Consider the following 16180-nt stretch of genomic DNA (forward strand, 5'->3'; position numbering starts at 1 on the left):
AGAAGTTACCTGGCGGCAGTGGTGCCAAACCCGGGAGCGGGGGTCAGGGGAGGCCAGGAGCCCCCAAGGCAACTGGAAAAGTGGGGGTGGGGTTTGGAGAGCAAGGACGGAAAGGAGTACGTTCAGCGCCTTTTCAGCAGCGTGAGGCTCCCCCTCACCCCAGCGCGTTAAACCGCAGGGTCCGCTCTAGGCCTTTCACCTCCACAGGCTCCCGGGTCGCCAGGGACCTCGGGGCCAACACCGGGGTCCCCTGCGCAGTCCCCGCGGGCGTCTGCCATGAGTCCAGCGCCAGTTCGGCCGCTCGCTCGACCCTGCCCACGCGTGGCCCCGCTGGACGTTCCTTACCGTCCCCGGGCCTCAAATTCCGCACAGGTAATCGGGGGCGACACGACCACCAGCCTTAAGGTAGTGAGGACTGCATGGTGGAGTGAAGCGCTTAGCCCGGGGCACAACAAGAGCTTGAGGAAGGGCTCGCCACGGATTTCACGCTGCAGACCAAGCCCGCCGGCCCTAGCTCCCAGCGGGGCCCTGGCTAAGCCGCAAGCGGGGCTCGGGCCGCTCCCCGAGGCGCGCGACCCCGGCCCCGGCCCCGCCGGCCACACACCGCCACCCTGCCCTCGGGCACCGGGCTTCCCGGGTTGCTCCGGCTGGAGGGGCGGGCGGGGAAGTTCGGCGAGAAGGGGCACCGCGGACTTACTCCTCCAGGAAGTCCAGGAAGAGCTTCTGGCACTTCTCCGCCACCTCGTCCCGGACTTCCAGGCGCTGGCTGCCGGCGCCCGGCTCCGCGGCTGCCGCGAGGTCCATGGCTGCGTAGCGCCGAGGGACAGGCGCCCACAGGCCGGGCCGCCACGAGCCGCCTCTCCCCGCCGCGCCGGCTTCGCGCCGACCGCCGCCGCCGCCTCAGCTCCGCCCGTCGTGCCCCGGGAAGGCCGGAGCCAATGGCGACGCAGGAGCGCCGGATTGCGCGCCAAACTCTCCGGAAGAACGCTGAGAGCGCGCCCCGAGTCCCGCCCACGGAGCGGGGATTTCGCGCCAAAAGCAAAAACCTGCTGGCACGGGGGGTGTGTGTGGGCGGGGGGCTGCCCGGGAGCCTGCGCAGTGTGGTTGGGCCCCGGGCCCTGGGGAATTTGGCTTCCAGAGCTTGTTAATCAGGTCATAGCGTCGTTGGTGTGGCTTTCCAAATGTTCTTCAACTCATTCCACTGACTTGAATTGAGCAGTAAGCGTAGGGTTTTATGGGAGAGAAAAATGAGTTAAGACTCTGACCTTCAGCTTGAGCCGTCTAATCGGAGGAAATAAACTGTAAACCCGGGTAAAACATTAAAAGAGCGAACATGGGTGTGTACACAATACCGGGGATGGGGAATTAGCATAGTTAGGCTGGTAGTGCTGACCCGGGAAAAGCAGCGAAATATTTGACACTGTCCATTCATTGCTCTCTTCAACGCACTCTTTGCTTGCGACCTCCTGATTTTTCTTCCCCCTTCTTCGGTCATCTTTCTCCGACTTCGTTTCACTTGGTTTGTCTCCTATGTCTTTGGCCATTCTTGTTTAGCCTCCTTTATAAGCGCCAAGTCTTCTTCAGTGAGTCCTTTAAATATTCTGGTCCCAGAGCCTTCCTTTCCTATAAAGGAGCTCTCTTGGGCTACTCCCTTCGGTCCTTTGGCTTCAATTAACATCTGGGAGCTGATGACTTACAAATGTGTGTCAACAGCCCATACTGTTTCTTGAGCCTCCAGGAGATGAAGAGAAGCCTGAACCACTTTCAGTTTTTGAGGCCTTCGGCACATTAAAAAAATGTTTTTCAATGTCAAAGAGGGTGACAGAAGTTATAGTAATTCTTTTAACACACTTCACAAGATATTCACAAGGTTTAACAAAAATGCTCATTGCTAGTGTACCGTCCTGTATGGGAGATTGTATGTATTACCTCATTTGAAGAGGATGAGAACCCTTGAGGCTCTGTACCCATCCCTCCACCCTTCCCCAGCTCTAGAAGCTGCCTGCCTATGCACATCAGTACTTGTATGTATTTTAGGAACCTCAAACTCAACCTGCTTCATGCTATTCACAACCCTTGTCTACTAGGAATAGATCCAGGAGATAATTTAGGAGCAGTATGCTGACCAGGTTGCCTAATACTCTCAAAAGGCCTCATTCTTTTCTTTTCCATTTTTTACCTTCTCTTCATCTTCTATCCTCGGGGTAGATTTCTCAGAACTAAAGTCCCATGTACCGAAGGAAAATAAAAAAGCAAAGAACAAGAGTGTAGAATTACAGGCTAATTTGCAGCTATGCCCATTTGAGAGAAACGTAGGACTTCCTCTTTTCAACGCTCCGCACCTCATAGGTCATCTCTTCCACCTTCAGACATCACCTCTGGACCAGAATAGCAGATGAGGTCTTCATGTGAGGGTTGCCCGATACCTCAGGAGGAGGGTGTGGGTTATGAAACAGCTCTGTGCTACATCCCACGAGTTGTACGCCTGTGTGTGTGTGTGTGTGTGTGTGTGTGTGTGTGTAGGCCTGAGACTGCTATCCTTAGAACGGCCTGCTTGCAAGGTTGGCCACTGGCCAGCATTTGAGAGCTTGACTGGTAAAGAGTTCCCTACACTGGTATCATGTGACACCTCCCATAAATGACAAGGATGGTTCACTGTGCCTAAAATGTTTGTACAAACGATGTGGTTTATGCTGAACATCTTCTGAGTAGTATTTGGAATCTTGACATGTGCTAGGTAGACGGTGCCTATTTAAGAGCACCAAGAAAAACTCTGGGCTTTTCTAATGAGCTTTACTGGTAGAAAATGTGGTATGTGCACTGTCATAGTTTGATGCTGGGAAATTAGAGAAATTAATTGAGAAATTAGTGTGTTCTGTATGAGTCCATAGGGAGAGGACTCTAGGAAACTTGTACTTATTTTCCTCTGGACTTTGTCCCATATACCTTTTCCCTTTGCTGATTTTATCTTCTACCCTTTTGCTGTAACAAATCATAGCTGGGAGTACAATTTTATATATTGAGTCCTGCGAGTCCTTGCAAATCATTGAAACTGAGCATGGTTTTGAGGACCCCCAACACAATATATGTTTTCTTTTTAACCTTCTTATAATAGAATTTCAAACATACACAAATGTAGAATAATAAAATAACGCCATTTTTATTTTATAATAGTCCAAATAGTATATAATGAACTCCCATTATGTAACTCCAATGACTATCAACGTGTGGCCAATCCTGTCCCAACCACACACTCCATCTGCTTTTCCCTCTACATTATTATTATCTTAAAATTTTTATTTTAAATTATCTAGATACTAAAAGTTGCAAAAAAAATAGTACAGAGTTCTCATACATTATTCTGTGCCCATTTCCCCGTTAACATTTTACTTTACTATAGTACATTTCTCACAACTAAAGAACTAACTTTGGTACAGTACTATTAGCTAAACTCCATACATTAGTTGGATTTCACTAGTTTTCCTCTAATGTACTTTTTCTTTTCCAGGACCCCATCCAGGACACCACATTACGTTGAGTTGTCCCGTCTGCTTAGTCTCCTCTGCTCTGTGAAATTTCTCAGACTTTCCTTGGTTTTGATGACATTGATAGTTTTAACGTATACTGCTCAGGTATTTTGCAAAACATCTCTCAATTGGGATTTGTCTAATGTTTTTCTTTTGCTTAGACTGTGCTTTGGGAGGTAAAGCACAGAGGCAAAGCACAGTTCTCACCACTCCCTTATAGTTTTGAAGCAAATCCTAGATACCATATCATTTCATATGTAGATATTTCAGAATGACTCTACAACAGAAGTGCTCTTTTTCCTGAGACATATGTTTGGCTTGGAAGGAAAATTCCTTCAAACAGCTGTAGCAGTATGGGTTGATGATGCTGATTCTTTTAAATCTAATTAATATTTTCCTAACTAACACTTCAATTTACATGATTTATTTTAGGTGATATGCAATATTCAGTAAGATATTTATCAAATCATATTAGAAAAAGTTTCTTCCAAACACGGTTAATCTTCATCTTACAAAATATTTAACATATCCTACCTCTTATTAACAAAGTAAGAAAGTTATATGCTAGCTATGATAAATTATTTTTAACAATAAATGACTAAATGTATTTTTAGTCATTTGTCTTCCTCTTTAGTTACTTAAAAATATGAGAAGTTTGTTCATGATGTCTATCAAATTATTGGAGAGGGCAGTAGGATTGATGGCAGTTTTTACCTATTTTTATGTAATACTTATTTAATTTTTTTGAAAAGCTGAATACCAGAATTACACACACACACACACACACACACACAGTACTGAAAAAATATTTAAAACTTCCATCATACATCTCAATTCATAATAACATCATTTTAACTGTATCTTACATTATATTGTTAATTAAGAAATGAGAAACTGCATATAATTTTACTTGTGTTTTTACAGCTATTATAAAAATTGATTAGTTAATATTTTATATTTGTATGGTTTTAATATTTATTTAATTGCTTTTATAATCATCTGTTTTACAAAACATGTTCCACATTTTGTCTCCCAGTGGCTTTTAGACTATTTCTTGAAATAGGTATTACCATGTTTGTTTGAACTGAAAAACAAAGTTGAATTATTTTTTTTCTAACAAAACAGTAAGTGTGATTTAGCTGATTGATTTACAATGAGAACAACCTTTGCTAAGTGGGTTATGTGGTGGACATTTTCTAGACATTGAGTAACCTAAGTCTTCAGCTCCAAGATTTTGAGCAAAACATATTTCAAGAACATTATAAAATGAAAGCACTCTATTTAAAAAATTGTATCAGCAAAGGTGTGTTGAAATTAACAGGATTTTTTTCTTCTCAAGTTTAGGAGAGATTTGGGCAGCAGAAATAGATTGAAAAATCCTCACAAGAGATGGTGGGGAAGTTTTGGAAGTAGATGCAGTCACTCAAAAAGCATCTGAAGAAGGAGAAGAAGGCAGGTCCAAGTATAAAACGCTGGGGAAAATCAACATTTAATGGGAAGCTGAGAAGGAAAATGCCATGGGAGAGACTGGGAAATTAAAACCAGAGAAATAGGAGGAGAAACTGAAAAGTCAAGAGAAGATTCTAGAACTAATTGTTGTCACTGGTGAATGCTGCAGAGCTGTCAAGGAGGATAGAGACTGAACATGGTGGAACAAGTTTCAGGAATACGAAAGGGGCAGAAGTGAGACTGCAAGGGCATGAATGGAGGTGAGGAAGCAGAGTGACTGGCAGCCACTCTTGCTAAGTTGCCCTGCAAACAGAGAGTGGACTGTGAGGGATCTGCTTTGCTGTATGTGAGTTGAGAGGCTCTTGACACAAGTTTTGGAACTTGAAACCATGGGTTGTTGGAGCAGAGGTGCAAGGAGAAAGACAGCCAGCCAAGTCAGCAGTTACTCCTTCCCTCTGAGAACCCAGGAGAAGAGGGGAAGACTACACAGGCCTCATTTTCTGTGATGGAATATGTGAGTGTCTCACTCCAGGGAGGCCTGCTGCTCCCTCTTCCACTTATACGGCTGGAGTCACTACGTATGGTAGGCAGGGTCAGGGGCTGCTGAAATCCAGTCCCACTCTACCAGCCAGCCATTCACCCTGGAGTAAGGAGAACATTGTTCCAAGTTGTGCAGGGGCGCCAGATAGGCTGGCAGCTTCCCTGTATATAGCCCTTCTCTAGCCCTTCTCTCTCCAAGAACATTGGCGTTAGCTAATCCCACTTCTCCTCCTCGAAAGGCAAATATGGAGAAATCATTTGCTTCACACAGATGTGTGCAATAAAGGAGCATTCACTTAGAACTGCACCAGAATCCAGTCATATCTGGAAGGACATTTTGTAAGTCTAGTAAGTGGGATAACTTAAACACTTAAGCACATGAACTCTGGATTGTAGTCCTGACTCCACTACTTAAGTGATCTTGGGTAAGTTACTTCACATCTCTGTGCAAGGGGTTTTTATCTGTGGGATAATAATAGTACCTGCCGATAGGGCTGTTGTAAGGATTAAATGCGGTAATATGTGTAAAGTGCTTCATAATATGTGTAAATATGCCTGGCACATATTAGAGATCATACTCATTCTATTCAATCCTGCTCAGGTCTGATTCATTATAATGCTATTTGTCTCTGAAATATTTGACATAAAAGTGTACTTATGTAACATAAATGCATTATGGTACACCATGTATGTGTGTGTATGTGTGTGTGTGTGTAACCTTGTGTGGAGTGCTCTTAGGAGTGCTGAGCCAAGCAGAGCCACTGAGGCCCATTGACCTGTGTACTCTGTACCAGTAAAGGTTAGTTAGCCCAGCATATTGCAAACTGCACAGCATCTGCTGAAGTTTGTTCTGCAGCTCAGCTGTATTTAGGACAAGCATTTGGAGATTGGTGGAAGAAGAATATTAGGAAGGGCATCATAAACATCACAGCCACCTAGGAGGAGAGACTGAGAATGGTACGATGACGTGTGCCTGGGAGAAACTATGGTTCAAGGTATGTCTTTTTTTTTTTAATTTATTGGGGTGACAATGGTTAGTAAAGTGACATATGTATCAAGTGTACCATTCTGTAATACATCATCTCTATATCACATTGTGTGTTCACCACCCAGAGTCAGTTCTTCCTCCATCATCATATGTTTGATCCTGTTAAGGTATGCCTTAACTTCAGAGTTTTTAAGGAGGCCCAAGAGCAAATGCCAATGTTCCAGGAATGCATTTTCCTGAGAACTGTTCTATGAGGACCCATGCAGGGCTGATTTCTGACTGGCACTCCCAAGTCCAGGGCCCCAGAGACCCTTTATTGACACGGGATTTGTGTCCATTATTATGAGACCTGTCTCCTTACTGTTTCACCTCCTCCGTGAGGCTTTCTGACCTCCCCGCTTATGGTTCTCCCTCCTTTCTCAGAACTCTCTGGAAACATTACACCCAGTTGGCACACATAATTTTCTTTCCTTGTTTAAAAAAATTTCTTTTAATTGGGGAATATTGGGGAACAGTGTGTTTTTCTAGGACCCATCAGTTCCATGTCAAGTCGTTGTTTTCTAGTTGTGTGGGGCGCAGCTCAGCTCCAAGTCAAGTCCTTGGTTTGTTTGTTTTTTGTTTTTTTTATCTAGCTGTGGAGGGCGCAGCTCACTGGCCCCTGGGGGGAGCGAACAGGTGATCTTTGTGTTATGAGCACTGGCTCTAAGCACGGAGTCAATCGGCTGCCCCTAGTTGGTTTTCTTTTCATGTTGTTATCTTTTGGCTGATGGCAGACATTTTTTTGACTGATTAAAATGGGGAACTTGGGAAATTGAGTTCTAAGAAACAAAAGAGTACATTTTCTTAATTTTTTTTTATTATGGAAAATTTCAAAAATACAGAGGGTACCAAAAAATGTATACACATTTTAAGAAAGGGAAAAACTGTATTAAAATTGTAATACTCGATATATACCAATAACAAAAGGTGAATACGAGTCATGTGTATGTATTTTTTGGCACCCCTGGTATAAAAAGGTAGAGATGGTAGGATTATGCACCCCCATGTATCCATCACCTGGTTCAAGCTTGTTGGATCTATAACCTCACCATCCTCTGATGTGAGCTTATTTGGGAACAAACTTCTGACATCATATAATTTCTTTTGCAAATGTCCCACTATGTATCTCTAAAAGATGAGCACTCTTTAAAAAGTATACTCACTATATCAGATGCTGTTATGCACCCCTCAGACCCTCCCAGGCTCACCTGTCTCTCATTCTACTTCCACGAGGGCTCTTAGGCCCTTGCTGGTGTCTCCTGCCCTCTGTGCCTCTCAGGCTTCGCTGTTGTCGCCATTGAGGAGCTGGCTCATGCCTCTCAGAAGGACCCTGGAGGAGAATCTTTGATCAATGGAAGAGGAGAGTCAGTGGTTAAATTTCTTCTTCTTAACCAATCTCCTACCAAATGGATATTTGTATTAGGTTGTTTTTTCCCCCCACCCTTCTTTCCTCCCCCCACCCTCACGAAAAACAACAGTGAAATAAACATCTTTGTATTCGTGTGTTTCTGGAGAATAAATTTCTGGAAGGGCTGGTTCTAGGTGAAAGGGAATAAACACTTTACATTTTCATAAATTGCCAAACTGCTTTTCAGTAAGATTGTACAAACTTCTCTTACCAATGCACAGGTCATTTTCATTTTAAGTGAAGTAAGAACCTTTAGGTAAATGAATTAGTTCTGACCTTAGAATTACAGGTTGCAGTCTACTGATAGAAAAGGATTATTTGGGCAATAGAAGGTACCTGGTGCCCCTAAAATCTCAGCAATCCCTACCCCAAACTTGCTTCATTCATTCATTCATTCATTCATTCATTCATTCATTCATTCAACCATACAACAAATACTTAATGAATACCTACTATGTATCATCAGATAGGTGATCTAGTGATAGGTAAGATAGGTACTAGTGACACTTCAGCAAACAAAACGAAGTCCTATTCTTCGTTTATATTCTGAAGTTTATATTCTAGGGGCCAGGCACACTGGAGCGCACTGAAGCCTGATATAATAATTCATTCCTTCTTGATATTGAGCCTCAACCAGCCAAATTGTTTCAGTTACAATTTTGGGCACGATTATTACCTAGTGTTTCACAAAGAGATAAAACCATCTCCTTGGCTTGAATTGAAAAAGGAAATTTCACACCTCATATTTTAAGAGACGGATAAGTACTCTTCATGTGCAGTTGTGGCAGGCTGTGCGGGCATCCTGGGTTAATTGTTCATCTTTTATCAGCCCCAGGAGACTCATTTTGGGCATAGCAGACTGGTGGGTTGACAGGCAGCTCAGAAAAAGATGCACTTACAAGCAGTTCAGGTGGAACCAAATGAAACATTTTCCTGATCTGAATGCAAGTCTACCAAATTATTCTAAAATAATTAAACAAAAACAGAAAACAAACACAAAAAGCTGATGCTCCTATCAGCAATTAGGATTGTATGACTGTAATAGAGACTGTTTAGAAAGCTCTGGGTTGCACAGTATGTCAGAGGCAACAAGGATGGCTAGTTTAATTCCTAGCAGGATTTTAGCTAGAATGTCCAAGGGTGTAGCATGTGTGGGTTTTGTTGTTGTTGTTGTATTTTTAATTAACAGGAACAAAGGACTATAGTGCTTTGTGTTGCTACTGGTTCCTCCTGTACTACGGGTCTTCAGTGTATGCATTCTGTCCTTGGGTCATCAGCGTGTTGGGGTATCCTGCAGTGGGCAGCCACTTTTGTAGATAGGGCTCTTAGAAACTTACAACCTAATGATGCAGGCAGGATACAAATACAACTGCAAATTACATACATGTGCAAATATACCAAAATACATAAAGTATAAAGTGATATAAAACTAGAAAGTAAAAAATGGAGGATTCTAATTAGGATATTTTCTATAGAATGAGATAATCTATTGGGAGGCAAAATAATCACTGATTCCTCTCTTCTTCCATCTGTATTATTTCCAGATTTCTATCTTTGATATTACTAATTCTTTCCTCCATCTGGTCAGCTGTATTACCTAAGCTGGCTATTTCATTCTTTGTTTCTTTTATTGAGTTCTCATCTCCAGATTTTCCATTTGGTTCTTTTTAAAAATTTCATTCTCTTTGGAGAAATATTCATTTTGTTCTTTGATTGTGTTTTTGAGTTCTTTAAACTGCCTGTCTGTTTTCTTGCATCTTGTTGAGTTTTTTCAGAACTGCAATTTTGAATTCTCTGTTATTTAAGTCACATATTTCCATGTCTTTAAGTTTATTTTCTGGAGAGTTTTCATTTTCGTTCTGAGCTGCCTTGTTACCTTGGTTATTCCTGGCAATTAATGAATTATTTTTTCTCTGCCTGAGCTTCTATAGGAGTGGGTTCTGCAGCAGGTTGATATGAAGAGGTCTTTCTTCTGCTTTCCGGTAGGTGTTGCTGGAATGTTTTCTCTCTTACTGCAGCCTTTTATTCTTTCTCACGCTGTAGCATTTGATTTTCTCTTGCACTGGTTCAGCTTCTCGTGCGATGGTAGGTGGCTTCTCCTCTGTGAGCAGGTTGCCTGGGTTCTCAGGACACCACCTCTGTGGGAGGATGTGGAGGGCGATAGAATTCTGAGCTTCTGAAATCCCAATGCTGCCTCTGTAGCCCCGTGTGGAGCCTGTGTGTCTCAGCAGCTCTGGTTGCACCCGCAGGGATCGGCCCAGAAAGGTGTGAGAGGCGGCTGGTGCATTTGAGCATTGGCGACTACCAACCCACAGCTCTCTTGTCCCTACAGCTCTTTCCCTGTCTCCAGAATTAGTGGCGGTGGCTGCGGGGACTGTCACTCCACTTCTCAGGACTGTAGATATTCTGTTCTTTAATCTGACACTGCTGCTGTTTTTTGTGGAGCCTGTTTCAAACACTGGGAGGATTGAGGTGGGGCCAGCCCTGAAGAGTGAGTGGGTGGGTGGAGTCGGGCAGGCTCCCTGTCATTGTTTTCTGTTTTCTGCTTGGCAGTGAGGGCTTAAACCACAGTTCTTACCCGAGATCTCTGCCCCAAATGCTGGGTTCAACTGCATGAGATGCTGATCCCTCAGGCAGGACTGTGGGCCACAGGGAGTGTGCCTGCAGCCCGAATTCCTCCCTCTCCCAAGACTGCAGTGTGCCCCAGACTGCATCCCCCAGCTTGTGTCTTTGTACTTCCCTCTTCCCTCCTTCTCTGCTTGCCCGATTTGCCCACCTTCAGGTGATTTGACTCGTGGACCTCTCAGACGTGCTTGTGTGTTGCTTAAGTTATCTTTTGTTGAATTATAGCTATTCAATTTGTTTTAACTTCCAGGGGAGATTTCAAGAAGCAGTCTTCATGCCACCATTTCTGTGACATAATCCCCCTCCCGTCTTCTATAAGGAGGTCTCAGCAGAGGTACCAAAGAAGACTTCTGCCCAGGGCCGCGGGTAGAGACTTAGGAATGAAGGTGCCTAGGCTAGAAATGTAGATATGTGAGCAGTAAGACCAATCAAAGGGGTCTGAGTCCTTGATTTCACCTCTCTTCAAACACTGCAGTGCACTGGTGTGAGGAGGGTAGCTTTCCCCCATGAGGCTGGCCAGGTGAAGCCTTTGTAGTCGCCTGTGGCCAGGCCTGAAACATCACGTATATTTTCAACAAGAAGCCGGACTCCTGAGTCAGTAGCTCCCATGGTATTGTGCCTACTGATTTGCTATAAAGTGGGACTCAGCCTGAGTCGTAGTGTGAGATTCAATGTTGGTGCATCAAATTTGTAAGCCCCTGGATACTGCTGTTATAATAGAAGAGGCCTTGAGGGTAGGAAAGAAAAACACGTACTTGAAGTATGCATTGAGTCAAGTCAAGGTGAATCGCTGTCCTTTCAATTTGCTGAAAAGTGAATCGTTGGTCTCCTTAGATGGTGCCACACTGGGGCTCAGCATTGATTTCTGTCAATGGCAGATAGGACATTTGGCAGTGAGAGTAATTACATCAGTCTTGGTGAGTGGAAACTCATACTGGGCCCATAGCCTCTATCTCTGTCACCTGGCTACTCTTTCATGAGCCTACTGTGCCAGCTTTGTGGCTGATGAGAGAGTCTGGCTGACATCAACTAGCCAAGTCATTCTGTCTATCAGTGCTGCTTCTGTGGTGGATATTCTCTGGTGGGCATTAACATGTGATACTAAGCTACTAAGATCTTCATATTTTGTGCCCACTCCCAGAGATCTATCCGTATGTCTTTTCTTTTTCTTTCTTTTTAAAGATTTTATTGGGGAAGGGGAACAGGACTTTATTGGGGAACAGTGTGTACTTCTGGGATATTTTTCCAAGTCAAGTTGTTGTCCTTTCGATCCTAGTTGTGGAGCGTGCAGCTCAGCTCCAGGTCCAGTTGCCGTTGCTAGTTGCAGGGGGCGGAGCCCACCATTCCTTGCGGGAGTCGAACTGGCAACTTTGTGGTTGAGAGGATGTGCTCCAACCAACGGATTCATCCAGGAGCTCAGCGGCAGCTCAGCTCAAGGTGCCATGTTCAATCTTAGTTGTGGGGGGCACAGACCACCATCCCTTGTGGGAGTCGGGGAGTCGAACCAGCAACCTTGTGGTTGAGAGCCCACGCTCCAACCAACTGAGCCATCTGGCACTGGCCCATGTGGGAATCGAACCGGCAGCCTCGGCGTTAGGAGCACGGAGCTCCAACCGCCTGAGCCACCGGGCTGGCCCCTTATGTCTTTTCTGTAAGCTTCCTTCTTCCCACATTCCAATCTTTTTCTTCTGGCCTGCAACTAATCGGCCTAGCCATTCACTGATGCCCACGAATACACGCAGTCTTACCTTGGGCCACTTGGCTTCCTATACAGATGACCAGAGGCAGTCCTTGGGAGCATTTCAAGTCTTTCAAGGCCATCCTTGAGTGATGGTAGCACAGCAACCACAGCCACTTTTTGTCAGCCCAGCCATGGACCAACCATGGCTCTTTTGCTCCTCTGCTAGCTAGCTGGTCCTAAGGGAGTCTCCTTTGTCCCCTCTGTCCCCACACATGGCCATGAGTTTGAGCTGAGGAGAAGCACAGAAACGACAATGGTAATGACAAGGGGCTCTGGGAGTCCTGCTTATCTAGTTTACTTGGGCCTTGTTCTATTCATGCCCCGTCCTAGATGTATCAACCACTATCTTTTGATGGACTGCTTTTGACCCGTATGATATGGAGGATCTGGTAGAACCTGCACATAATGGGGAGGTCTGGCTGCATGGTCACTTGATGTCCTATGGTCAGGTGCTCTATTTCCACCAAACCCTGTAGTAAGCTGGGGGCTATTTACTGAATGGTGTATAGTTCTCTAAACAGATGGCATAGACTTGCTCCAGAAGCTAAGAGGTCTATGTTGTGATTCCCCTATGGGGGCCTCCTATAAACTCTACATGGCGCCTTTTCCCACCACTAGATACCACTAGATACCACGGGTTCTGCTGGTTGAAGCAGAGCCTGGACCTGTGTAAGAGCCTTCTTCTGTTCTAGGCACCACTCAAATCTGACGGCATTCCATGTAGATAGGTCAGAACAGTATTCTGTGAAGTATTCAATAGTTATGAGTTCCATGTATTCTAGACTTGGAAAGTAAACATAAACTAGGATATTATTGTTATTACACTTTTTGAATGTCTTATAAAAAGTGGGGCAACTATAAAAATGTTATGGATGGTCTTCTGTGATTTCTTTAAAACCATTCAAAGAATGTTTTACTTTCCTATCACCTTAAAACAAACAAAACCTTCAGCATTTCAAATGCTAAAGTAACACAAATATTTTCAAAATCCAATTTATATATATATTTAGCACCCACCATGTCTGCCTGCCTTGTTAAACACTCTGGTGATAGCAATAACAATACAAAAGAATTTTGTAATTAGCATTTTAATGCTTCTCACAAGTGGAAAATTCAATTAGGTCTGGTTCTGAAGGAAATATCAAGCTGAATATGTGGAGGCTGTGACTAATAACCAGTCAGCACAGCAATAATGCTCTGTGTGTATGTCAATGGTTTTCCTTCAAATTGGAAATGTTAGCTGTCCCCATTTGGATCCAGTGACAGCCCAGATGCAGGAGTCTGTTAGAGCATAAAGCATGTTCTGAGTTGTTACTCTATTTAACAAAGCAGACAACTAATCTCATTTAATTCCTGAAACTTGTCTCTGTTCAGCAATTCCTTAATACAAATTGCTGCATGATCAACTCTTCTTTCTCATAACAGCTTTAAAGAACAGTCATACAGAGATATGTCTGCCTGAATATATTAAAAGTAATTGATTTGAAAACTTTTATAAAGATTTGGCTAAATTAGAAAAATGAGTAACTATTTTGAAGTTCAAAATAATCCGTCAAAATATACAATCTACTTTTTAAAAGCAGATAGGAAAAAGGCAAAAGATTAAAAATAACATTACTGTTTATGTCCTTTCAGACTTCTGAGTACATATACCTTTTTGGGTATGTACATATTATTTTCCACAAACAGTGTAACATGGTATCTGTGTGAAGGTCCTGGTAGGAAACACTCAGAAATATGCTTGAAGGGAGTTCTGTGAAGAGGCCATAAATAAAGGTTTGGGATGGTGAAGCACCCTAGAGCTAGCAACTATAGGAAGCTATTACCACCTCTCAGCCTGAAGGGACAAAGAAAGGGAGTAGCAACTGGGACCTGAGAAGAAGCTATGGCTGTAGAGAGGAAGTTGTGGCCTTCAGGAGAGGAGAGAAGCCATGGCCAAAATGTGGTCCAGCAAAGAAGGAAAATAAATATCTTGAACTTTCTCTTCTCCATCCATGGGATCTCTTGTTGGTGGCTTCCAATGACCAAACCCAATCAGAAGTCATTGGGAAGGTTCCTGGTTGATGTGATCCGTAGAAGTTGGCCTCCCAGGGCACACAGCAGACTGGAAAAAGGCATGAGTGGGGAGGGGAAGGTGGAAAATAGAGAAATGTCCAGCTTACCTGAAGAGTTTTCAATGACAATGAATATACATATATATAGTCTTGGCTTTGCATGATTCTGATAAGTAAACATTTTTCAGTTATTGTTCATTAAATTATACCAGTCTCCGAACAACGTGGTTCAAATTGGTATACTGAGTAATTGCATAAAATACACACTTCACTGCTAGCTCTTCAGTCCACAGATCACTCTGTAAGTAACCGATGTTCGTCATGATCAGTGGCCAATCATGTCGCTTCTTTCAGTCTGTCAGTGATCGGTCACTGATCATATTATTCAATATATACAGACAGCAGAGTATGTAGTTCTGTTGCCTCCTTGTTTCCCAGAGGAACTCAGGCGACATTTTACAAAAACAGGTAATTGAAAGAGGTCATTGACCAACAAAGATTAAAGTGCAGCAAAGAAACAAAAAGTGGTTTAACTCCATAAGTAAAATGTGAATTGAATGTAAATGGAGTTATAGAAGAAATAGCTGATTATGGGGGTGTTGACACTGTCACTGTTTGAGAAACTCCAGATATGCAGCCAGAGGAACTTTGTGAAGATGAACTTATTGACCTAAACAAGGAAAGTGGTTGTAATGGAAAGGATGAAGATAGCTCGAAGGAAGTGATAAAAGCAGAAAATTTCACATTAAAGGAACTCTTGGAGGTATTTCATGACATTGCAAAAGGATAAAGTGTTGGAAAAGTATGTGAACTTAGGGAGGAGTATGATAATTCAGCAAACCATAGGAGAGATGGTCACTCCATAATGTAACAAGAAGGGAAAGAAGCACTGTTCAAATTACTCTTTGTAAGTTTTTTTTTTAACAGAAGAATAAAACACTTTAATTCTCAATGTTTGTTTTAAATTATAATGTACTAAATAAATAATAGTTTTACTATCTTAGTTCCCTATACACTTATAACCAAGAGTTAAGAGAAATTTTAGTATTTGACAAATTTTAAAGGTCAGAGAATAATCATAGTTTTGATTATTAACATTGATTATTAACCTTTGATTATTATCATTGCTTTGCAGTTTTGGTTTGTATGATCATTTTTAGGGTCTAACACAACTGTGTAAAGAAAGGACTGCCTGTATTGTGCTTTTTAATGATTAACATTCTATAATATGGACAAAGCATTATTTAATACCCTATTAATGAAAATTAAGGTTGTTTCCAATTTTTTCACTGGTATAAATAATGCTGCAATAAATATCCTCATAAGATCATTTTGTACACCTGTATTGTTAGGATAAATTATAAAAGTGAGGGTTATAGGGTCAAAGGCTATGCACATTCACATTTTGATACATATGAATATTGCCAAAATACCATCCAGAAAGGCTGGCTGAGAGTTTACAGTCCACTAACAGTGTCTCAAAGTTCCCAACTCTCCATCCTGTGGGGAACAATAAGCAAGTTTGTTGTCATTGCCAGTTTGATATCTTGCTGGTGTTTCAACTGGGTTGCCAGAGAAGATGAACATCTTGAAGAAGTAAGGCTTTAATGTTATTTGGAAAAGAGTTCCCTTAAAAGATTATTGATGCTGAAAGTAGACAGAGCATTTATTTGCTCTAGGGACATTTGGCATCTTTAACCATGAGAAACTGCAGCAGCCACCAGTCCAACTTTCTGGGCAATAATTAAGAGGCTGGCAGCTCATTTTAATTAAGCATGGTATAAACAAACGATGATTTGAAGCAAGAGT

The 16180-nt window shown here is 42.8% G+C and overlaps 1 protein-coding gene across 1 annotated transcript in view; it reads right to left on the reverse strand.

Moving 5' to 3' along the window:
* The window catches only part of MCM6 (minichromosome maintenance complex component 6), a 34270-nt gene extending 33348 nt beyond the window's left edge, over positions 1–922 (reverse strand). The window contains exon 1 of the mRNA XM_081051116.1: positions 698–922. Within this exon, the coding sequence (XP_080907242.1) occupies positions 698–804 (107 nt within the window). The 5' untranslated portion in view covers positions 805–922. The remainder of the gene's footprint in view (positions 1–697) is intronic.
* Positions 923–16180: the final 15258 nt, after the last annotated feature.

Source organism: Rhinolophus hipposideros (genome assembly GCF_964194185.1).
Source record: "Rhinolophus hipposideros genome assembly, chromosome: 6".
NCBI lineage: Eukaryota > Metazoa > Chordata > Mammalia > Chiroptera > Rhinolophidae > Rhinolophus > Rhinolophus hipposideros.